Source organism: Schistocerca nitens, chromosome 2 (genome assembly GCF_023898315.1).
Source record: "Schistocerca nitens isolate TAMUIC-IGC-003100 chromosome 2, iqSchNite1.1, whole genome shotgun sequence".
In the NCBI taxonomy this organism is placed as follows: Eukaryota; Metazoa; Arthropoda; class Insecta; order Orthoptera; family Acrididae; genus Schistocerca; species Schistocerca nitens.
The window spans coordinates 778662517-778689034 of record NC_064615.1 but is presented as its reverse complement, the minus strand read 5'-3'; the positions used below and the strand labels follow the sequence as shown (position 1 = coordinate 778689034).

At 42.4% G+C, this 26518-nt stretch overlaps 1 protein-coding gene across 1 annotated transcript in view; it reads left to right on the top strand.

The window, feature by feature from the left end:
• The window catches only part of LOC126237026 (pseudouridylate synthase RPUSD2), an 882831-nt gene that overhangs the window by 122531 nt on the left and 733782 nt on the right, over nt 1–26518 (top strand). The window contains exon 2 of the mRNA XM_049946770.1: nt 16701–16772. Coding sequence (XP_049802727.1) covers nt 16737–16772 — 36 coding nt within the window. The 5' untranslated portion in view covers nt 16701–16736. The remainder of the gene's footprint in view (nt 1–16700; nt 16773–26518) is intronic.

The window sequence follows — 26518 nt, the reverse complement described above, 5'->3', positions numbered from 1 at the left end:
GCTAGCAGCAATACTGCAGCGATTAAGATACAATGCATGTTCCAGCTGCTTTTGTCTGAGGCGATGGACAAGGTGTTCAGAAATAAAACAAAATAGTTGTAATCCTCCAGTTCCGACCAACGTTGCTGGGAAGTTTCTCTTAATTATCAGGCGAATGCCCGAACTGATAATCCCTTCGCCGGCCAGTGTGGACGAGCGGTTCTAGGCGCTTCAGTTAGGAACCGCGCGACCGCTACGGTTAAGTAGTTCTAAGTTCTAGGGGACTGATGACCTCAGCAGTTAAGTCCCATAATGCTCAGAGCCATTTGAACCATTTGATAATCCCTTCGTAATCATTCCCGAAGGGAAATCCCTCCGCCCACTCCCAGCCGGCTGAGATATTTGATCCAAAAGAACAGTTCAAAAACAGCCCAGCCTTACCCTAATCGACAAGTAGTGGAAATAAACATAAAAAGCGGTCTGTGAGAAAAAGGTCTGCATTTACAACAGTACACACGATGTCTGATGTTCTCACGTGTCATACATACACGCTGTTCATCCCGGCATTTTCGAATATCCTGACTTGTCGGAGAGCAAAGATCATTCTACGCTTCCACGCGTGCTTGCTGTCACTTAACATGTTAGAAACTGCTCGTTACCGGCACGGATGGACGCCTGACATTCATTTTTCTCAACGTGCGCTGCAAATGTCAGTCGCTGAGTCACTTTTCCATAACCTGTTATATGCTACCTGCCCAGTATTAACGGTATGCAAGTCGATCAGCGTACATAGGGCTAATATGTTACGTGTAACTGTAGGGCTTAACTCCATTTCTAATGACCTCATTGTCGACAGCGCGTTAATCTCTAATCTCCGTTCCTTCCTACCTTTTACATAGTTGAAGAAACATCCACAGTCGTGGTCCATTCGCTGCACATGAAGTGCGACGCTGCAGACTTTGTAGAGAAAGCATTTTATCGGCAAATTTTGATGTACTTCCTTCACTGCTTCACTTATGAAATTGTTTTGAAACTGCGAAGCACCATCCGTTACGTCCTCGAGACAGGGCTCACAAGTCACATCTCTTACCCCACTGATATAAGCCATGATGCTGTCTGCTTACGCTCAGAGAAACTGCAGATCCGACCACTGTTCGGTAGATGTACACCGGAAACATCCTTTACTTGAACACACTATTGGTCCCTTCCAACATTCTTGGATCTCAGAGAAGTAAAGTCTCAATATAATCATGCAAATCAATCACTCACGAAAACGAACACTTTGCTTCCCATGGAAACAATTTGGTTTCGTGCCGCTTGTAGCTTTGTAACCAAGTTTGCTCCTTTGAGCTAAACGTTCTATATCCAGAGCTGCGTGGGAAATTAACTCTTGCTTAATTAAACCGTAGCTCTCGGCTTCGGAAATCGGAACTGCCGGAATCCATTACCTTTCCTCTGCGCTCTTAGCATCCAAAACCTTGCGCTTTATTCTCCGCGAGGATCTGTAGCTGATTCCCCAAAACCTCGAATCCACAAGAACGACGTAATATGTTCGACTACGTTCTTTCAGACAACTTGCATTGCAGTTTTACATGGTATCCCAGGAGGAATGGTCAGTATTCAAGAAAGTGACAGGGAAGGAATGATTTCCCAAAAAAGAAAAAAAAAAGTGTGTGAAATCTTATGGGACTTAACTGCTAAGGTCATCAGTCCCTAAGCTTACACACTACTTAACCTGAATTATCCTAAGGACAAACACACACACCAATGCCCGAGGGAGGATTCGAACCTCCGCCGGGCCCAGCCGCACAGTCCATGACTGCAGTGCCGAGACCGTGCGGCTAATCCCGCGCGGCTATGATTTCCCAGATTATACACATTTAATATACTTTGTTATTTATTTTATATGTTATTCAGTACTTTGTTAGGTTAACACATCTACGCATGCACAGCAGTTAGCAAACATTACAACATGCATTTTAAACTATCAATTCAAAATTACTTTTAACAATTCACCTCTAGGCATTGTCGTACACATCACATTACAGATGTTGTACGGTTCACAATTAATGCTCGAAAATCCCACCCACTGTCAGCTTCAATGCATTTGTGCACTTTTGACGGAACATGGTTTGTTTATTCTCTGAGTACTTCTGCACGTTCCCTAATGAGGGCAGCAGCGTCCATGATCCGACCAAGCAGTTCATCTCGCGTTCTGTTCAAATGTATGTGAAATCCTATGGGACTTAACTGCTAAGGTCATCAGTCCCTAAGCTTACACACTACTTAACCTAAATTATCCTAAGGACAAACACACACACCCATGCCCGAGGGAGGACTCGAACCTCCGCCGGGACCAGCCGCACAGTCTATGACTGCAGCGCCTTAGACCGCTCGGCTAATCCTGCGCGGCTCATCTCGCGTTCTCATACTTAGTTTGTGCGCCTCAGACTTCATCCAACTCCGTAAACAAAAATCTAATGGCATAAGGTCTGGCAATCCTCGTGGCTAATTAGTTGTACTACCACAACAAATCCAGCGGTTAGGGTAAGTGCAGTTGAGGTGTTTTCTCACACATCTGGTAAAATGTGGAGGGGTTCCGTCTTGCTGGAAGTACAGTGAAGTCCGCATGGCCAAGGGTCATCGTCAAAGTGTGTAAGTAATTCTGTCCTACAATTAACTCTTCTAAAATGGCTGAATCTATCTACATGTCGCCGATGATGCCACACCGAACATTGGTCCGGAAAAGAATTTGAAAATACATTTCCAATGGGACGTGTGAGTTTTCCTGCGACCATCGATAATTACTACGTGTGCTGATTCCATTCCGTGTAAACGTGGCTACATCATCGAGTGGTGTTAATGGAAGCAAATGACGAATGTCATTTGACAAGTAACAAAATTCAAGTCATGTGGCACTGTTGTCATTGTAAAGATTGTGGACATGCTTTATATGAAATAGGTACAAGTCTTTCGCATGCAATGTTCGCCATGCACGTGTTCGTGGGACATTGATACGTGTAGAAATTCGCCATGCGCTGTTAGTAGAACTGCACTGCACAGTTTTAACAATGTGTTGCTGTTCCTGCACAGGTTGTCGAACTATACGTTCAGGAGAAAAATGAGAACTTGGAAACATTCCTGTTTGACTAAATGTGCTGAAAACTCTGGTGAACACTCTACAATTTGCTATTAGACGTGTTGGAAAGCACCGACAGTATTCTTCGACAGCAGCAAGAGCACTACCATCGCTGAAGCCGTAAACGTACACAATGTGGCACAGAATATAATTTTGGAAATCCCTTGGTCTCTAATTTATTCACTGTTAAGCATTTCATCACCTCATATTCTGAACACAGTTTTTTCGAGAAAAAATACAATGTAGTGTATCTTTTGTTCTCGGCACAGCTGTGTTATGATGATGATGATCACCGAAACGCGTTGCGGTGAATAAATTAATTTGCGGCCAAGACATATCCAAAATTATATTTTGTGCCAAATATCAGTGGATTGCTTGACTAAACGTGGAAGTATTTCTCAGTGAAGTGATGATACTCCGTGTCTGCAGGTTCATCTTCAGTGTGCAAACACAGATGCTTCTCGCTGATACACTCAATCCGTCGCACTGCGCCACTCATAACACACCATGGACAACTGCGCATTCAACGGGCTAGTTTAATGGCAGAAACATACTCCGAGCAAAAAGGTTGAAAATAGTGAGTTGGTTTGGGCTACAGTAAAACGTCAAAGAGTCTGGGAGGGTAAGACACATATGTACACACCACTAGCTAAAAGCAAATGTACATTAAATGTGTTCTTTTCGGAATAGGTGTTAGGTCCATATGAATGTTTTGCCTCAAATGACCGTTCTTGTCTTAACTCAAAATACTGCTCAATCTTCGTGGGACAGCCTGTATATTTTGTCGCGTTTGGTTGACTAATAGGCCGCGCCCCCTCTTTCATTGATATCGCACCTCCTGGTCGGACGTTTCGCTACTGTTACTTACATCGTAATATTCAGGAAAGTTTTCGCTGGTTGAGATATACGTTAGCGCGAGCAGCATCTTCATTCGGATTAGGTGAAGCACCCGTCCACTGAGGTGTGCTGACGAGGAAGCTGTTCCTTGCGTTCCAGCACACGTTGAGGTATTTTGGGTGGAAGGCCTCCAGAAGTGTGTGGTGCAGTCTGAATAAGAATAAATACGCATATTCTGTGGTTTCCTTGGTGCACCACTTAATGTACGTAAAACCACATCTTGAATTTAAATGCGAATCAGTTAATTTTTTACTAATGAAAGCTTGTTCCCTGCAGGCTGTTATCTTAGTGGTGTGTTCGTAGCGTGATGAAGGTACATCAGTCGTCCGGGCTGAAACGTGACGTTTGAGCTCCAGTGGCGTCATCAGGTGATCAAGTATTGAAGAATCAGCGGCGCATCCCACAGTAATCACACGGCACGCAATCAGCAGCGGGATGCGCCACGCCAAATTGCCGATAGGGCCGCGATTATTCACTGGCGCGGTGGAGCGTTCGTTGTCGCGTTCTTTTTGACAGGCGTTATTTCGGTCTGAGAAAGTAGTAGACACCATTTCCTGGCTGAATCATTCTTCCATCTTCCAATCCATACTCCCCTCCCAGACACACACACACACACACACACACACACACACACAGAGAGAGAGAGAGAGAGAGAGAGAGAGAGAGAGAGAGTTAACATTGCTCGATAGTTACTAGTGACGAACGAGTTTCCAAAGAGGCTGTTACGACCTAAAGAATCACTACTGTGCTGTATTGCTGCGTACAGTGAATGTCTTTGACGAAGAACGGCTCCAAGGCGTCATAAAGTGATTACCATCACGGTGAGGCTGACAGTCGGCTTGACTGGTGAAAGCGGCGTTACCATTGTGATTGGGGAGGGAGCGGAAAAGCGTGATAATAGGCTGATATTTGAAGGCTAAAAACGGCGATTTCCTGTCGTGGAGATCGTGAACACAGAATGTATAGATAAATGAATACAATTTGATCACGGTTCCGTATGATACCTCGACACAGGTGTACCTCAGTGAATATCATCACTGCCGAACATAATTGATTTGTCGTAGCGATACATATGTTTGGTGTAGCGTCAGTCTGGTGGATTGCGGGCAGACGTTCTGTGTGCTGCCTTTCGTCGGTCGCGCAAGCGCCGCTGCTCGACGGCTGTCGTTTTCGTATGGTATTCAACAGGCATTTCTCGAATTCGCCAGAGAATCACATCGTACTAGCGCAGTATTTGTTAGCTCTGACTGTATACCACAATCGTGTAAGAATGAGCAAAATGGTACCAAATGGTTCAAATGGCTCTTAGCACTATGGGACTTAACATCTGAGGTCATCAGTCCCCTAGAACTCAGAACTACGTAAACCTAACTAACCTAAGGATATCACAACATCCATGCCCGAGGCAGGATTCGAACCCGTGACCGTAGCGGTCGCGCGGTTCCAGACTGAAGCGCCTAGAACCGCTCCGCCACAACGGCCGGCAAAATGGTAGCCATCGGGTGTATGCCAGTGGATAAACCTTTCTGAGTTCTCATGTCTCGCGCTTGTGCTCCGATACTAATGTCGCCGCAGTCATCGTCGACGATAAGTTACACCCTATTCTCACTTCTTGCTTTGCTGTATTCGGCTGTTTAAAGATGTGTTCGATTTTACCTGCCAAGAGAGTGCCCGCAGTGTGAGCGACGATCGATGTTGTTCCCTACCGAAAAGAATTAAGTAAATGCTCTGCATTGCAGTCGGTTTTATTGAAGTCACATCTGGTGGCTCTCCCCGGTTGACACCTGTCGTGGCAGAGCGACTGCCGGGGCGCGGCGCTTCCTGTTGACGTCACCGTGCACGCGGTGCTCCCGCCGGCGGGAATGGCCGCCCCGCCGAGTCTCGCTCTCCGCAGGCCGGGTCGATAAAATGCGCCCAGTGTCGCTTTCCCTCGCATTTCTTCCCACATTGCTGCTCGAGGCTGCTCAGTTGCGGATTCGCACTTGTTTACGTCGAGTTGCTGTACGACCATCTGGCGCTTTTCTGATAAAACTTTTCCGTCGGCTCCGTGATGTGCCCGCAACTAGCATATTTTGTTGCTAGTATTAATTGACCATTGTAGTCAGATAAGTCATCAGTCTAACACATCTACATTCATTCAAATTATTGATGATAGTTGGTTCTGAAAACAAATTATCAGTGGCTGTTACAATACGCCCATCACTCCTTGTTGAGAACCTCACTGGGACACCAAAAATTCTAGCTGGGTTCAGTCAGCTCTGTTTGACAGAAAATCAGCGTTAAAGTCACTACAAGCAATGAATCTACATCTACATCTACATGACTACTCTGCAATTCACATTTAAATGCTTGGCAGAGGGTTCATCGAACCACAATCTTACTATCTCTCTACCATTCCACTCCTGAACAGCGTGCGGGAAAAACGAACACCTAAACCTTTCTGTTCGAGCTCTGATTTCTCTTATTTTATTTTGATGATCATTTCTACCTATGTATGTTGGGCTCAACAAAATATTTTGGCATTCGGAAGAGAAAGTTGTTGACTGAAATTTTTAGATCTCGACGCGACGAAAAACGTCTTTGCTTTAATGACTTTCATCCCAACTCGCGTATCGTATCTGCCACACTCTCTCCCCTATTACGTTATAACACAAAACGAGCTGCCCTTTTTTGCACCCTTTCGATGTCCTCCGTCAGTCCCACCTGGTAAGGATCCCACACCGCGCAGCAATATTCTAACAGAGGACGAACGAGTGTAGCGTAAGCTGTCTCTTTAGTGGACTTGTTGCATCTTCTAAGTGTCCTGCCAATGAAACGCAACCTTTGGCTTGCCTTCCCCACAATATTATCTATGTGGTCTTTCGTAATTTTTACACCCAGGTACTTAGTTGAATTGACTGCCTTCAGAATTCTACTATTTATCGAGTAATCGAATTCCAACGGATTTCTTTTGGAACTCATGTGGATCACCTCACACTTTTCGTTATTTAGCGTCAACTGCCACCTGCCACACCATACAGCAATCTTTTCTAAATCGCTTTGCAACTGATACTGGTCTTCGGATGACCTTACTAGACGGTAAATTACAGCATCATCTGCGAACAACCTAAGAGAACTGCTCAGATTGTCACCCAGGTCATTTTTTATGTAGATCAGGAACAGCAGAGGTCCCAGGACGCTTCCCTGGGGAACACCTGATATCACTTCAGTTTTACTCGATGATTTGCCGTCTATTACTACGAACTGCGACCTTCCTGACAGGAAATCACGAATCCAGTCGCACAACTGAGACGATACCCCACAGGCCCGCAGCTTGACTAGATGTCGCTTGTGAGGAACGGTGTCAAAAGCTTTCCGGAAATCTAGAAATACGGAATCAACCTGAGATCCCCTGTCGATAGCGACCATTACTTCGTGCGAATAAAGAGCTAGCTGCGTTGCACAAGAACGATGTTTTCTGAAACCATGCTGATTACGTATCAATAGATCGTTCCCTTCGAGGTGATTCATAATGTTTGAATACAGTATATGCTCCAAAACCCTACTGCAAACCGAAATCAATGATACAGGTCTGTAGTTCGATGGATTACTCCTACTACCCTTCTTAAACACTGGTGCGACCTGCGCAATTTTCCAATCTGTAGGTACAGATCTATCGGTGAGTTGTATATGATTGGTAAGTAGGGAGCTATTGTATCAGCGTAATCTGAAAGGAACCTAATCGGTATACAATCTGGACCTGAAGACTGTCCCGTATCAAGCGATTTGAGTTGCTTCGCAACCCCTAAGGTATCTACTTCTAAGAAACTCATGCTAGCAGCTGTTCGTGTTTCAAATTCTGGAATATTCCATTCGTCTTCCCTGGTGAAGGAATTTCGGAAAACTGCGTTCAATAACTCCGCTTTAGCGGCACAGTCGTCGGTAACAGTACCATCGGCACTGCGCAGCGAAGGTATTGACTGCGTCTTGCCGCTTGTGTACTTTACATACGACCAGAATTTCTTCGGATTTTCTACCAAATTTCGAGACAATGTTTCGTTGTGGAACCTATAAAGGCATCTCACATTGAAGTCCGTCCCAAATTTCGCGCGTCTGTAAATTTTAGCCAATCTTCTGGATTTCGCGTTCTTCTGAACTTCGTATGCCTTTTCCGTTGCCTCTGCAACAGCGTTCGGACCTGTTTTGTGTACTATGGGGGATCAGTTCCATCTCTTACCAATTTATGAGGTATGACTCTCTCAATTGCTGTTGCTACTATAGCTTTGAATCTGAGCCACATCTCGTCTACATTTGCATAGTCAGTTCGGAAGGAATGGAGATTATCTCTTAGGATGGCTTCTAGTGACACTTTATCCACTTTTTTAAATAAAATTATTTTGCGTTTGTTTCTGGTGGATTTGGAAGAAACGGTATTGAGCCTAGCTACAACGACCTTGTGATCACTAATCCCTGTATCAGTCATGATGCTCTCTATCAGCTCTGGATTGTTTGTGGCTAAGAGGTCAAGTGTGTTTTCGCAATCATTTACAATTCGCGTGGGTTCGTGGACTAACTGCTCGAAATAATTTTCGGAGAAAGCATTTAGGACAATCTCGGAAGATGTTTTCAGCCTACCACCGGTTTTGAACAAGTATTTTTGCCAACATATCGAGGGAAGGTTGAAGTCCCCACCAACTATAACCGTATGAGTGGGGTATTTATTTGTTACGAGACTCAAATTTTCTCTGAACTGTTCAGCAACTATATCATCAGAGTCTGGGGGGTCGGTAGAAGGAGCCAATTATTAACTTAGTTCGGCTGTTAAGCATAACCTCCACCCATACCACTTCGCACTGAGTATCTACTTCGACTTCACTACAAGATAAACCACTACTGACAGACACAAACACTCCACCACCAGTTCTGCCTAATCTATCTTTCCTGAACACCGTCTGAGACTTCGTAAAAATTTCTGCAGAACTTATTTCAGGCTTTAGCCAGCTTTCTGTACCTATAACGATTTCAGCTTCTGTGCTTTCTATTAGCGGTTTAAGCTCAGGGACTTTCCCAGCACAACTACAACAATTTACAACTACAATTCCGACTGTTCCTTGATCCAAGCACGTCCTGTATTTGCCATGAACCCTTTGAGATTGCAGCTTACCCCGTACTTTCCCGAGGCCTTCTAACCTAAAAAAACCGCCCAGTCCACGCCACACAGCGTCCGCTACCCGTGTAGCCGCCAGCTGAATGTAGTGAACTCCTAACCTATTCAGCGGAACCCGAAACCCCACCACCCTATGGCGTAAGTCAAGGAATCTGCAGCCAACACGGTCGCAAAGCCGTCTGAGCCTCTGATTCAGACCCTCCATCCGGCTCTGCACCAAAAGTCCGCAGTCGGTTCTGTCAACGATGCTGCAGATGGTGAGCTCTGCCTTCATCTCGTAAGCAAGACAGGCAGCCTTCACCAAATCAGATAGCCGCTGGAATCCAGAGAGAATTTCCTCAGATCCAAAGCGACACACGTCATTAGTGCCGACATGTGCCACCACCTGCAGCTGGCTGCACCCTGTGCTCTTCATGGCATCCGGAAGGACCCTTTCCACATCAGGAATGACTCCACCCGGAATGCACACGGAGTGCACACTGGATTTCTTCCCCTCCTTAGCCGCCATATCCCTAAGGGGCCCCATTACGCGCCTAACATTGGAGCTCCATTTAGATCTTTATAATCTTTGTAAAACTATCTTCAACTGCTGTATGAAGTTTAAGATATTTCCAAATGACGCGAGCGCTGCGTGTAATAATTTGTAGAGGTTTGAAATGGAGCAGTCACATAGGTTTAGTCGTTGGTAAATAAAGTGGCAGATTTCAGTTAGTTGGTACTATACTAGAAAAATGCAGTCACTGAACAGAGGAAGTTGCTTACAAGACGCTCGTGCGACCTATCCTACAAATGCGTCTCTGGGATCCGTACCAAACAGCACTAACATGAGATATTGATCGTATACAGAGAAGGGCAGCACAAATGGTCACAGGTTTGTTTGACACGCGGGAGAGCTTCACAGAGATGCTGAAAAATGGACTGGCAGACGCTGGAAGAAAGACGCCAACTAAACGTCAGAGCATACATACAGAGTTTGGAGAACCAGTATTTATGAGGACTCTAGCATAGTACAACCTTCTATGTGCCACTCCCGTAGGATCGCTGCGAGACAATTGGACTGGTTACGACGCGCACACAGACGTTTGAACAGTCATTATTTCCGTGCTCCTTCCGCGAATGGAACGAAAGCCCTAGAAAGTGGTACAAAGCGAAGTAGACATTGTCATGTGCTTCACGGCGTTTACTGAATATACGTGCAGTTCTTAATCGGTTATTGTAGGTTACCAGATATATTCCCGAAGATTATCTTGCCGCCTACATTATAATTCAAAAGAGGCCTAAGTCAGATAAAGCGTAAGAGAGTTTGCTTGTTGTCCAATAGTGGTATTTAATTTCTATACAAATGAATATTACGGGAACTAAAGGAGTATGTCGATGTAGGAATTATTTATCATGGACAGAAAATCAGCGTGTTTAGGTTTGCTGGTGACGCAATAGTACTCGTGGAAATTCAATAGAACCTGAGTGGGGTGCTTAATGAAATGGAACTTTGAGATAACTGATGACTACAGTACTCAATTTGACAGGAAGAAAACTACTGTAGTAAAAGTATGCGCATCAGGTGCGCATACTCGACTGCTAATTCTGAATCTCGGCCAGGAGACGTGAACGTGTTTTGCTGTTTTTCCGGGGTCAGGGATTTTCTCTGCCTCGTGATGGCTGGGTGTTGTGTGCTGTCCTTAGGTTAGTTAGGTTTAAGTAGTTCTAAGTTCTAGGGGACTGATGACCTTAGATGTTAAGTCCCATAGTGCTCAGAGCCATTTGAACCATTTTTTTTTGCTTTTTTCAAGCAGAATAAAAGTTGCGTTTGGGGCGCAACGCTATTGGTGGGAAATGTGGATAGTAGAAAAGGTGGAAGTGAAACGATAAGAAGCATTTGAAACATTTAATTGCCTAAGACTGTTGAAGATCCAAGGGATAGATCGAGAAAGAATGAAGACGGCCTGCAACGAGACAATGAGTGTCAAGGACAGGCCTAAACACGAATACACAAGGCATATCGTCAATGATGTTGGATGCAGTAGTTACGAAGAGGATAGGCGGCATGCGACAGGAAAGAAGAGCCGCATAATTCCAGGAAACTATCATCACTCAGTCCGTTCGAAGTTATATTTCAGGGACAGATATTGTAAAATATTGTAAAGTTTGAATGGACTGGCTGAACAACATTTGTTGGATGCTTAGTGTCAAACTCAGGGAAGACTAAGCTGTTCTCGGATTTGTCTTGAAAGACAAAGTTGAGGAAAAAATGGTTCAAATGGCTCTGAGCACTATGGGACTTAACATCTATGGTCATCAGTCCCCTAGAACTTAGAACTACTTAAACCTAACTAACCTAAGGACATCACACACATCCGTACCCGAGGCAGGATTCGAACCTGCGACCGTAGCAGTCGCGCGGTTCCGGACTGAGCGCCTAGAACCGCTAGACCACCGCGGCCGGCAAAGTTTAGGAAACCGAACATCTCTTTTGTAGGAATCAATATAGGTTGTGCAAGCACAGATCATGTGAAACGCAGCTTTTCTACTCATTCGCAATAGCCGTAAGGTTGTAGACCTCACAAGACGCTGTATATGTTGGTTACCGAAATGCTTCCGATATCAAATAACAAAACTAGTATGTGAATGGATTTAAGACATCGTGAAAAAGAATTCGACGCAACCACTGTGAACTGATGAGTTATAGCATGAACAATAAATCTCCGTCTGATATAAATACATCTGGAAACAACGAGCTGTAGTGCTGTTTATGTAGCCAGTGGTGAAAGCAGATGTGATTTTATCGGGCTATGGTAGCCAATGTTATCAAACAGCGGAATCTGTACAAGTTGGTGGAATGGTTGAAAAAGTGAAATGAAAACTATGCCCCGTGATTATATATATGAATTCCATCTACTGTCACAAAATAGCTTTATTTTAAATTATACATTGTGCGATTTCATAACACGTGGATTTGTGTTGCATTTAACAACATCTGTAACCATTCTGTATGGTTTCTTGTGTCTAGTCACGGCAAAATGAGACAGAAGAAATTTGGTCTGGTTAGACATCAACAAGAAAGGAATAATAACCCAAACTTCAATGCGCTCCTAACAAGAAGTCTAGTAACAAACGAAATTAGTTGTATAATAATGGAACAGAAAACTAAATTAACTCAGCAAACGAAAATGGAGAAGAGAAAAACATGCAGGAAAATAAGGGATAAACGTAGAAGCACCAGTGCCCTGGACGCTAATGCGGATACGAGGAACACTATAGTCATAATGAAACAGAATCATGAATCCAAAATGTCTAAAGGACAACAACAAAGTAATGTTCACCAGTGATCCTACACAAAGGTACCAGAAACATACACAGAAACTTTTAAAAAACATCACACACATATTCACAAAACAGAAAATTAAATGGATAAAACAAAAGACTCCGAAAGAAACCAACTTTGAACACAAGGACATGCTGAAATGTAATGCCTCCGAATTTTTTATGTGAAAACTCTTAAAACAAACTTTATTAACAGTCTACTTACTTATTTGTCATGTCTGCATATTTATTTCTCAACATAAGCGCCCTGGCGACGAACACATTTCTCCCAACGAGAGACCAGTTTGTTGATCGCACCACTGTAGAATGTTTGTTGACAGAGACACAACCTCACCTCTGGTTGCACCGCTTCATTGCTATCAAAATGAAGTCATCAAAGGTATTCTTTAAGTTTGGGAAACAGATGAAAATAGAATGGAGCCAAATCAGCACAGTATGGAGGACGATAATGGCAGCGAAGCCAGGGCGTCGGATTCTTGCAGATGTCGCATGGCTAGTTTATTGTCTGGTACTGTCATGCTGAAGGGAAGCGTCCTCGATGTGTGGGCAAACTCTTCGAATTCGAAACTCGATTACATTACGGTGTTTCACACGCTCCACCACGCTGAGTGGCCGCGCGGTTTGAGGCGCCATGTCACGGATTGCGCGGCCCCTCCCGCCGGAGGTTCGAGTCCTCCTTCGCGCATGGATGTGTGTGTTGTTCTTAGCATAAGTCAGTTTAAATAGTGTGTAAGTGTAGGGACCGATGACCTCAGCAGTTTGGTCCCTTAGGAATTCACACACACACACACACACACACACACACACATATATATATATATATATATATATATATTCACACGCACCACTGTAGTTACATTTCATACATGTTACAGGCTACAGCTCGAAGTCATCTAGTGGTAGATGGTTCCAATTTCTTTCAGTGTAGTGAGAAAGTCGACCGAGTAATATGTGTGACATGTAATGCCTCAACCGATATTGAGAACAGAATAAAACATTCGAGGCATTACTTTTCTGCACACCCTCGTACCGTAAATAAACTGCATAACCAGGACATTCCATTCAGGCCAGATGTGAATTTTTCAGGTTCTCTTTCAAATCATCTGGCTAGGGACACACACGCGTACTTGCAGAGAAAAATGGACAAACTGATTATGGTGAAACTTTACCAAAACGTGTTTAAGTGTTAAATAAAAAAATGTGGTTGCTTAAGATAGACCACATTTCCGTGATTATATACTGCACACCGTAATACATTAAGAGAAGTCAAATCCATAAATTAAAGCAGCCTGTTGTATGGCTGTGTCCTAAATTATCGCCTTGGGAATCAGTGATGGATCTCAATTTTTCTAGCATTAACAACATTCATCGAAAATAAAGCAGCGGCGATTTATAAAAATGTATTCTTTCTGCAAAAGTAAAGAAACTCGTTGAGTCCTACGTTGTCGTCCAAGTAAGTTACCTTCATTCTATCCTAGTGGCTTCTGCTTTCAATACTCAAAGAAAATTGCCATTTTTGCAACTGTAAATACGTAATTCCAAAAATGTTTTGTTAAAAATTTGATTACGTTACGTGCAAATTTAATTTCTAATTCAGCAGGATACAGCGATACGATGCAATGGTAGGACAGTGGATTGAAACTTGGGAAGACGGTGGTTCAAATTCTTGTCAGGCCATCCAGCTGTATGTTTGCTTTGATTTTACTTATTCGCTTAAAGCAAATGTCAGAAATTGTTCCTTAAAATGATTAGTGCGATATCCTTCCCCAATCCATATTTTTCCTTTTTCTCTAATGGCCACGTAACTGACGGGTGTTAAATAATAATCTTCGATCTTTTAATACAACAGGAGGACAAGGACGTTATCTTGACACTTTACCGGAAGCTGATGACAGTGACTTACTGAAACGTCTAATTTGTGAGGGGAGTCGAGATCTGTATGATGGCTATTTTTCTTTCTTATCAGTATCCGATAGAGGTGCTGTTTAAAACAGATATTAATATCAAAAGGAGTTTATGTACACATACTATTTGTATGGAATGTTTTGCTAGAAGATTACCATTAAGACGGAGGTATTTGTTGTATCATCAGTCAGCTTTTCTGTTTTCTCAGGAAAGACACTGTCAAGTAGCTAATGAGTAAAGCCTTCGTGGTGCTCTGCAGTTCTTCATTTGAGGTGGAACGTCGTTCTCCCAACCATCTCTTCATTTCAGAAAGCAGATGAAAACCAAATACATTGTGTCTGGAGGGTGATCACCACTTATCATTTCAATCATGCAAGGGATTGTCGATTTGATACAGGAGAACAACATCTGAAAAAAGAACAACTCATATGGCATTGATGGTGGGAGATCCCGAGGGTTAGAATTAGCCAGCTAATCGGAAAGGGCTTTCTTCTTCTGCGTACAAAGTCCTCTTTCCCTGCCGTGTGTAGGAGGTGGGTTAAGTGTATGTGATGAGTTTTCGTGATTGAAATCGATATGTGTGCATGTTTCTGTATTGTGATGCGAAAAAGGAGACATAGCCTTACTCCTCTCTGTAGCACCAGGGCAACAACCGATCTGAAAAACCCCATCCGAAGGATGAGTCACCATCAACTGTGTCACATCCCCTTCTCCATGGGACATTGTAGAGAGGATTGGTATGCAATCCAAGGTTTTTGCCCAAAATGGGGAACGACATCTGGCGATAGCACGCCTTTTAGTTTACTAAAGATTTTGATGAGATCTGGACAACCTCTGCTTTGTTGTACACTTTTGTTAATGTTTGATCCCTATGATATAAAACTGTGTGGCTGAAAGACTAAAAAGGGCACCAAGACTACATGGCGCACCAGACTGATTACAGGCGTTTTATAGAGAGAGCAGGAAAGCTGATTCATCGTTACGACAGATGCCTCTGTCAGCATGATAATTATGGCGGAAAGTGGCCCATACATGTATAATGTACGTGTACATAAATTATTTCTGGTGTTCACACTTGTTTTAATTTCCAGCAGTTTGGAGGGGATAAATGTCCTCTTGTTATGATGAAAGAGAAATACTGACATGAGGCACACGAGGGGACTGAAATAATTCAGTGGCGACAAATGAAAGTTTGTGCCGAATCGGGTCTCGAACCTGGATTTCGTGCTTTATGCGAGGGATTGCTTTAACCGCGTCAGCTATCCAAGCACGCTTTGCTTTGCGTCCAATCCAAATTCTCAACTTGTCACATACTGCTTCTGTAGCGCCCCCCTGTCATTTTTCCTCATTCCTCGCAGCATCTCGCGATGATGTCCGGAAGTGGTCCGACCTAGGGTTCATCCACACTGAAGATATCATGTAGTGCTGTCAAGGCTTAGATATTATTATTATGTGTGTGGTATAGATTGATTCGGACGTATCAGGTTCGAATCCAGCTCCGGTACAAATTTCCACTTGTCATACTGAACTATTTCAGCCCTCATGTGGATGACGTCTGTATTTCTCTGTCATCATGTGTTTTTACGGCTGCAGAACTGTGACTATGCTGCGTGTCAGAAAGAACAGACACCGCACACATTATAGTAATCCTCTTATTATTTGAACTGGGAATGAATTCATCTCTCTCTCTCTCTCTCTCTCTCTCTCTCTCTCTCTCCTCTCTCCCTCGCCCTGTCCCACTCCTTCTACCCTCGGTTTTCTATACCTAAAAAACGTTCCGTGATCCTGATGTACCTTCTTAATTGTGACAAATCTCAACAGAGTGGCGAAGTGACATTATTTGTTGTATTACTTGTAAAAGAGAATACATTGCTTTATATTGCACCTTCCACTGTGTGCGTCAACGCGACTACGCCATGACTGTATTCTTGCACCGAGTATTTCGGAAGCGTCGTAACTTTCGAGATTCACAGGTGATGCGTTGTCACTCGTAATCACTCCAAGAGGTGTAGTATTATGAATCATACTACACATTGTGAAAACTGGCCGTTCCACGTCGGGACTACGTGCCAAAAGGTAGAACTGTTTTGTTTGCCGATATTCCCTTTTATTCGATCGTGACATGTGAGGAAACAGGCAGATCTGTAAGGGCCGTAGTACACGTGTTTTTTGTAGCGGAATGAACTTATATTACCTTCTGTTACCTTCCTTCTTTTGCATAATCCAAGTTTTAATTTTTTGTGTGCCTGTTTTTTTTATGTTCTCTGCATAACGTATAGAGAAGAATTTTCTAATAATTTCTTTCTGTTCCAGGTATGTCTCGCTACTTCAACAACGAGATGTTTCTGTATGAAGTTCTGCTTCTGCTGGGAATTACCCATTAGAGTAAGTACAGAAAATTCCGTGCTTCAAGATTGCAGTATCTTTTCCCCCTCCAGTCGCGACAGGTGGACAGCAGTCACAAACGCGACGTAGGAAATGAACACTGTAAAAGATGTGCGACGTTCTATCGATACACTTACGTTGCAAAGTGAAGATAAGTTAAAAAACCGATGCGAATCCCGAGGAATATGGACGCCGCTCTGCAAAATACAGCTGAAGAACTCGGGAGCGAGTCGTACAGCTGGAAGTAAATAGACGTAACTGCAAGCTGTGTTGTACAAATATAATAATTCGCGGAGAGTTTCCTGTCTGCGAAATGGGATGCGCTTCTTCTCTCGCCGCTTTATATTTTTGGTCAGCTTTTGATCGAACTTCCGTCTCGAATATTGCTGCCATAACATCAAATTTGTACCGCGAAGTTGTGAGAGCTACAGCGGCGCACGCAAATCATCTCATCCAGGCGAATGGCGGTCCCTGAGGAGGGTTCGTCGCCCCTCGGTTGCCCCCCCCCCCCCACCTGTCCTCCTCTCCTCCGCTGCCTTTGCCTTCTTCTCTGCCTGCTCCTGGCTGCGCCTTGTCGTTCAGCTCTGGCCAATCAGCAGCACTCACACACACTCCACAGCCAGGAGGCGAGGCGACTGTAATCGATACTTCACTTCTCTTCATTAACAAGTGAACGGTAGCTGTGTAGCAAAGTACCTTCTTCTTCTTCTTCCTCTTCCTCTTCTTCTTCTTCTTCTTTCGGTACTCAGTTCGAAGACTGGTTTGATGCAACCACAGTGGTAGACTACACTGTGCAAGTTTCGTCACCTCTGGACAAGCAAGCTTCGTCATCTCTGGACAACTGTTGAAACCACTTCCACCTTAATATGCTTACTGTATTTATTCTTTGGTCTCCTTCTACAGTACACTCCTCCCAATCCCCCTCGGCCCCCATTCACACACCAAATTGACTATTCCTTGATGCCTCTAGATGTGTCCGATCAACCGATCCCTTTTTTTAGTCAACTTGCGCCGCAAATTTCTTTTCTCTCAGTTCTATTCAGTATCTCCTTATTGGTTACCTGATCTGCTCATCTAGTCTTCAGCATTGTTCTGTAGCAACGGATTTCAAAAGGTTCCTCTCTTTTCCAGTCTGAACTCTTCGTCGTCTATGTTTCACTTCCATACAAAGCTACATTCCAGGCAAGTACTTTTGGAGAAGGTATTTTTATTCGTTGTAAGCATTTATTGCTATTGTTTGCATTTTATATACTCTCTACTTCTGACATCGTCACTTATTTTGCTTCCCAACTGGGGAAACTTATCTACTACTTTTAGTGTCTCATTCCATAATCTAATTCCATCAGAGTCAATGGCGTTCGACTACATTCCCTTACCCTTGTTTTACTTTTGTTGATATTCATTTTTACCCTCTTTTTCAAGACAATATCCATTCCGTTCAACTGCTGTTGCAAAGTTGCAAGTCCTTTGCATCTCTGACTGAATCACAGCCTCATTGGCAAACTTCAAGGCTTTTAATTATTCGCTCTTAACATCAATTCCCTTTTCAAATTTCTCCTTAGTCTCACTTCCTTCGCAAATAGTACTACTCTTTCATGCCCTTCCGCTGTTGTAATTGCACTATCGTTTCTGCACAAGTTATGGATAAGTCTTCGCTCCCTGTATTTTATCCTTCCTACTTTCAGAATAGCGCATTCTAGTCAGCATTGTCAAATGCTTTCTGTAAATCTTTAAACGTATATATGCCTTTTTTCAGTCTATCTCTCAGATAAATAGTAGAAACAGTGCAGTCTCATGTGTTCCTGTTCCCAGAAACCAAGGTGATCTTCCTCGAAGTCGTCTTCAACCAGTTTCTACATTCTGCAGTAAATAATTCATGTCATATTTTACAACAGTGAGTTATTAAACTGATGTTTAGGTAATATTCATATCTGTCAGCACCGGACTTTTTTGGAACATAATTGAAATCTGAGGGTCTTTCGCCTGTCATATCTTGCGCACCAGGTGAAATAATCGTGTCATGGCTGCTTTTGAAGGATTTTGATGATTCTGAGGAAATGTCATCTATCCCAGGGAACTTGATTCGTCTTTGGTCTTTCACAGCCCTCTCATATTTTTCTCGCAGTACGTTACCCCTGTATCTCCCATCTCATCTTCATCTACTTGCTTTTCCATTTCTATAATATTTTCTTCAAGTCTGTTTCCCTTAGACCGACCCTGTTCCTTAAAGCTTTCGGCCTTCTCTTCTTTGCTTAGTACGGGTTTGCCATCTATGCTCTTAATATAGAACTGCTTCTCTTTTCCCCGGAGGTCGTTTTAATTTTCCTATATCTGTCTTTCCTGTAGTATGCAAATTACCTCACGATGCTATCCAAATTACTAAGTAAGATATCTTGCCACATCGTTTTGATTGTAGCGAGACAAGATAAATTACACGAAATTACCGATTCGCAAGTATTTAATAACAAAAATCCAGTGGAGGTGTGGTTCATTTTCTGAGAGGTCGCGGCCCATAATCTTAGTAACAACACAGAGGTGGAAAGAGGCTGTTAGCATTGAGTTACTATGGTATTTTACGAACTCTAGAGCTTGTTGTGGAAGCCCGGAGGAACGAACCCTCTCGGGAGTAAACACTGTTATTAATTGGTTACTTAAAATAGTAAGTATCAAAATATCTACGAACAAACTGATATTAATAACGTTGCCAGACACCTGGGTCTGAATGTATTCACGGAGTAATTAGAGTGTACATGAGAATGAAGCAGTGAGGGGGGGGGGGGGGGCGCTCAGTGGAGGGAGAGTTAATTCAGAATACAGGGCACAAGTGCGCCAAGGCAGTAAGTGACTAAGTGATGGCATACTCGTACAGGAGTGCCAGTCAGAAAGTAAAGCACTGTGAGATCATCGAAATGACGGGTGTGTGTGTTTTGTACAAATCGCTAGTAGCATTTGTACGTTTACCTTCATGAAATTATTAAGACACACTGTTTTGCAGGGTCGCACAATAAGAGTTGGATTAATTACAGTTGTAGAATTACATGTAACTTAGGTAAGTAGTATTGGATTTTGACGAGTTATATATGTCAATCATTAGGTGTAAGGTGATGTATGTTACGGTAGATTCATTACTTCATATTTTTCTACGCATGTTATATTTTCTTCTTTTTACAGCCCAAGGAAAAGTTACTTTCTCGATAAGTTTCGTTGAAGGTTAAATTCATGATATGACAGGAGCTATAAATCTTATCTAGTATTGCCTTTTTTCTGTATTATTGATGTTCGTAACAAGATTTTTTTCGGTCTGAAAGCCGTTTTCAAGTCGAACTTGCATAAGAGTGTGCATCAACAACGTTTCTGCCCTGAACACTTCTACAATTTAGTATGCATATTCATCAACAGACATTTTAGCATATGTACAAAGAAGGACATGTGCGTCAACATCTACAATGGTAGTGTAAACCTTTGTCGTCGTAAGCATTATGAAGGACTCGCCGTTGCACGTGGAAGAGAATGTGTGGATCAAAATATGCATTGACGTAAGTATTAACGTACCTGTGTTTTATGTTGTTTGCATGTCGAGTCACTCATAATGCATATGATTGACAAAGGTGTGAACTGCCACTGTAAAAATTTCCCCTTGATGTACATATCCGCCAACGCACATGTGATAATGTTTCCACCTGTACATATGTATGCCAGATTTAAAAATAGGTCAGTGCAGAAATGTTGTTGACTACCACATATGCGCAAGTATTACTTGACAGTAGCTTAAGATCAGAAACAGGGCTGTAATAAAGGTAAATTTAAGAAATTAGATATGGGCAAAAAGTGTACTGCCTCGAAGAAATCATTGTTTGAACCGTAGCAAATTCTTAGTGACTGTTGATACCAGCGTAAAGAAAATTCCTGCCTAAGCCTTAGGTTTTCTACGCATCTTCCTGCGTTAGCAGGTAAGTCATATTCGTTCGTGGTTTGTAATCTCTGTGTGCATCCTGCGTAGAGCAGGTGACATTAGCGTTCAGGGTTGCACGGTGCCTCGTAACAGGAAATCCAGTAAATGACACCGTCTCCAGTACCTCCTCCGTTCATTAATTCGCTGTCGCTCCTACGTCTGTTCTCTCGAGGTTACGATATATTTAGGACTGTGGCGAATCGCATATAGGAGATTTCGTAACCTGAGACTTTAAATAATAAGCCGAAGTCTGCTGGGAGCCGGCGCCACACGTGTGGTAAGAGGACGACAGAAAGTCCCGCTATTCGTTTGGCGGCAGCGTTGGCGGAAGGCGCGGCGGGGACGAATGTGGTTGGGGTGCGGCTTTCAGCAGCCGGCCGTCCGCGCGGATTAATACCCTGGCAGCGCGCCGAGCCACGTCACCAGCTGACACACGCCGCTGCCCGTCATTGCATCCGTGGCCCCAAGTAACGCCGATTTCTCTGCGAACTCGCTGGGGCGAGTCCTCGGTACAGATAAAGCTAACGTTAGGAGCGCTGCGGTGATGTGCGACACGCCCACTCCTATTCTCCATGTGCTTAACGATCCGTGGACACAATCTTAGGCATGCTGTGGTGTGCGGCAGAAAGTCTCCGTTGAATGACTGTAGGGGTGGTTCAGATTGACGCGGACGTAATTTCTATTTGGTGTGAAGAATGACAGCTTGCTTTAAATGTGAATAAATGTAACTTAATGTGGAAGAGTAGGAGAAACATTTCTGTAAGGCTCCAAAACAGTATTATATGCTGCTTGTCTCAGTTACGTTAATTATAGACCTAAGAAATAGTAAAATACCATTATTTGTGTAGACTGCACCACGAGGTTCCGAGCGAGGTGACATAGTGATTAGCACGCTGAACTCGCATTCGGGAGGACGACGATTCAAACCAGCGTCCAGCCATTCAGAATAAGGTTTCCCGTGATTTCCCTTAATCACACCAAGCAAAGGCCGCGAAGGCACGGCCGACTACCTTCCCCATCCTTGAAATAATATAGGCGTATGCTCCGTCTCTAATGATCTCGATGTCGATGGGACGTTAAAACCTAATCTTCGTCCCTTCCTTGCAACACGAGGAAGAGGCATGTGATTACAATGAAGTTTATTCCACAAATTGGGGACATGACAGTACACATAGGATTAGAATCTGCAGTCAGTGCCTCTAGACCAGAACCGGCCCTGGCGTGCCAGACGTGACACGTGCAGCGTGTGCGCTGCGTGCGGGACGAGGCTCGGACTGGCACTCCGCTGCGCTCGGATCTTCTTGGAAGTAACCGGAACAGCGCGATATTTCTTTTGGGATTTCGGTGCGGCATTTTTCGGTCGGTACAATTCTGTCAGTTCGGCAGAATCGTCCAGTCGACGCTGTTTAACTTGTTCGTCGTATGATGGACGTTCAGAGGCCCAGTGGCTGTTCGCACAAAAAGAGGCAGTCTAGCGATCTGTCGTGGCAATCTTTTAAAATGAATAGGGCTGCAAGAAGAGAGGCATGAGAATTCTCAATGTACTACATATTTACTATGAAACGACATTACGATACCATGCCGAAAGAATTTGAAGATTTAGTTCAAATGGTTCAAATGGCTCTGAGCACTATGGGACTTAACTGCTGAGGTCATAAGTCCCCTAGAACTTAGAACTACTTAAACCTAACTAGATTAGATTAGATTAGATCTACTTTCATTCCAATTGATCCGTAGTGAGGAGGTCCTCCAGGATGTGGAACATGTCAGAAAAACAATACATGACAAATATTTACAACTAAAACAAATAAGCTAATGTACCATTCCACAGGTCCCAAGTGGAATGATCGTCATTTTTTAATGAACACTAAGAGTCATTTTACAAATACTAATGCACTGAATTTAAAATAAAAAAGTTTTTTATTTATTTATAAGGTAATAAACATGTAATACAACTACTGTAATACTTATTTACAATGAACACATTACTGCACTGAAATGGTGCAGAAGTTAGATTATACTTACATACACACACACACACACACACACACACACACACACACACACACACACACACACATATTTTCAATGAACACATTACTGCACTGAAATTGTGCAGAAGTTATGTTGTACTTATATACAAATCAGTTGGTTTTACTAAGAAATTCATCAATGGAGTAGAAGGAGTTGGTCACCAATAAATCCTTTAGGCTTCTCTTAAACTGAATTTCATTGGTTGTTAAGCTTTTTATGGCTGCTGGCAAGTTATTGAAAATGTGTGTTCCTGAATAATGCACACCTTTTTGTACTAGACTAAGTGACTTTAAATCCTTGTGAAGATTATTCTTATTCCTAGTATTGATTCCATGAATTGAGCTGTTGGTTTGAAAAAGTGATATATTTTTAATGACAAATTTAATCAAGGAATAAATATAGTGGGAAGCAGTAGTCAGTTTCCCTAGTTCCCTAAACAGGCTTCTGCAGGATGTTCTTGAGTTCACACCACATATAATTCTTACTGCACGTTTTTGTGCCCGGAAAACTTTAGCTTGGCTTGATGAATTACCCCAAAAAATAATCCCATATGACATTATGGAATGAAAGTAAGCATAGTATGCCAGCTTTTTCATTTTTATATCACCTATGTCTGACAAAATTCGCATTGCAAACAGAGATTTGTTAAGACGCTTCAGCAGTTCTGTGGTGTGCTCCTCCCAGTTGAATTTATTATCAAGCTGTAATCCCAAGAATTTAACACTGTCCACTTCTTCTATCTTCTTGTCATCGTATGTTAGACATATACTCTTGGGACACCCCTTACAAGTTCTGAACTGCATGTAGTGTGTTTTTTCAAAGTTTAGTGACAAAGAATTGGCTAGGAAGCAGTGATTAATGTCCACAAATATTTTATTGGCTGATATTTCTAAGACTACACTTGATTTGCTATTTATTGCAATGTTTGTATCATAGGCAAACAAAACAAACTTGGCATCTGGTAATGTTACTGATGAAAGGTCATTGATATACACAAGAAAAAGTAAGGGCCCCAAAATGGAACCTTGTGGGACCCCACATGTAATTAGTTCCCAGTTGGATGATGCCTGATAGCTTGATACATGTCTCTTTCCTAATAACACCCTTTGTTTCCTGCCAGAGGTATAAGATTTGAACCATATTGCAGCATTTCCTGTTACACTACAATATTCTAATTTGCTTAAAAGGATATTGTGATTTACATAGTCAAATGCCTTTGACAGATCACAAAATATACCAGTTGCCTGCAATTTTTTGTCTAATGAATTAAGCACATTTTCACTGTAAGTGTAGATAGCCTTCTCAATATCAGAACCTTTTAGAAACCCAAACTGTGACTTTGACAGTATGTTATTTGAGATAAGATGGTTATAAAGACGACTGTACATTACTTTTTCGAAAATTTTTGAAAATGCTGGCAACAGTGAAATTGGACGGAAATTTGATGCTATTTCTTTATCTCCCTTCTTAAACAGTGGCTTAACTTCAGCATATTTCAGCCATTCAGGAAATATTCCACTGATAAACGACTGGTTACACAGGTAGCTTAATATGTTACTTAGCTCAGAATCACATTCTTTAATTAACTTTGGTGATATTTCATCATACCCGCTAGATGTTTTTGATTTTAAAGATTTTATGATGGACATTATTGAAATGTTGGGGTAGTGAGGATCAAATTCATATTGTGGAAGTTACTTGAAATGTCTGGTCTAAGGTAATCCATAGCAGCATCTACCGAACCTGACAACCCCATCTTTTCAGTAACAGTTATAAAATGTTTGTTAAAAAGTTCTGCAACACTATACACATCTGTAACCAATGTATCATTTACTCTTAATGCTATTTGTTCCTCTTCATGTCTGGTTCTACCGGTCTCCTCCTTCACTATATCCCATATTGTCTTTATTTTGTTATCTGATATGACTATCTTTTCCTTGTAATATATTTGCTTTGACATCCGTATTACAGTCTTTAATATTTTGCAGTATTTCTTATAATGTGCTATAGCATCAACATTGGAAATGTTTCGGATTGACAGATACAGTTTTCTTTTTGTTTTACAAGATACCCCTATTCCTCGAGTAATCCATGGCTTCTTTGTAGACTTTGCTCTAACCTTGGTAAGTTTTGGGGGAAAGCAGTGTTCGAATAAGGTAAGCACTTTATTAGCAAAAATGTTATATTTTTCATTCATGCCATGGGCACTGTAAACATCAGTCCAGTGAATGTCTCTGAGGAGCGTCCTAAAATAATCAATTTTTGGCGTACTGATTACCCTCTTGAGCTCAGATTTAACAGATTTTATATCCTGTTCAGTATTAACATTTAACAGAAGGAACTGCATGTCATGGTCTGAGAGGCCATTGACTATTGGTTTTGTAATAAAATTTTGTTCATTGGACTTTTCTATAAAGATATTATCAATGGCTGTTTGTGAGCAAGTGGCTATCCTACTGGGGAACTTTACTGTGGGAATTAAGTTGAATGATAGTGTTACTAACTCAAATAAGTTCTTATTGGGAGAGTCTTTAAGGAAATTTACATTGAGATCACCAGCAACCACTATTTCTTTGGTTTTGGTTGTTAAATGGGACAGTACAGCTTCAAGGTGGTTTACAAACAGATTAAAGTTACCTGCAGGTGCTCGATATGGATTTTTTGTGAAAATCTAATTCTGTTGCACGTGCTTCCATATGCTGTTCTAGGAAAAATTTATGAATGTCTATGTTCTTAAATTTATGACAGTTCCTGATGAATGTGGCAACTCCTCCTTTCTCCATTTCTGACCTACAAAAGTGAGATCCTAACCTAAACCCTGTAACACTTAAAAGTTCTATACCAGTGGTCACATGATGTTCAGAGAGGCAGATTATGTCAGCTGGGTTTGAAGACTCTAATTCATCTATGCAGATAGTTAATTCGTTAATTTTATTTCTCAGTCCTCGAATATTTTGATGCAATAAAGATAGCTGACATTTCACATTGACTTGAGTTAAAATTGGGTGGAGTTAAAATATCTGCTGACAGCTGAAAATTCTTAACCAATGGCTGTTTATGCTGATGTAATAAGCTGGAATTATGTTTTTTGATTTCTTTCTCAAACTGAAGGTTTGTGTAAGTTCTAACCTCTCTTAAAATTTGCTTTCTTTCTGTCCTCCCGACCCTAAAAAAGGGTCTTTTCTGAATCCTATAACCACTGGTATTTTACCACTCATGACAGTGCCTCCCCCCTTTAACTTTCCTGCTATTTCCCCAGCCAATTTACCCTTCCCCTTCCTGTTGAGGTGAAGGCCATGCCTAGTATAATCCCACCTACTGAGAGAATCAACATGAACCACACCAATGTGTGACCCCGCACCCGACATGAGCAGCTGGTCCAGCTCCAAATTAACTCTCTTGACAGAAGAGTTCAAATGAGGTCGGTCATGGCGCCCAAGAACAGATACAAACTCAACACTAGTATGCTTCGATGCTGATGCAATCTTCGCCAGGTCACACTCTATACTGTACCCAGGATCTCTGTCAATACTGTTACCTGCCCCACCCACTATAACCACGGTGTCTTCCTTAGTGAAATCTTTGCAAAGTGATCCTAAATCCTCTGTCACCTGCTCCAGACCAGCACTAGGTTTAAAAAAATTTGTGACCTGGTATTCTGATCCTAGTCCATCCTGCAAAAGTTGGCCAACACCTCTTCCATGGAAACTACCTAACAACAACACTTTTTTTCTCTTTACTGATTTCTCTACATTCTTAC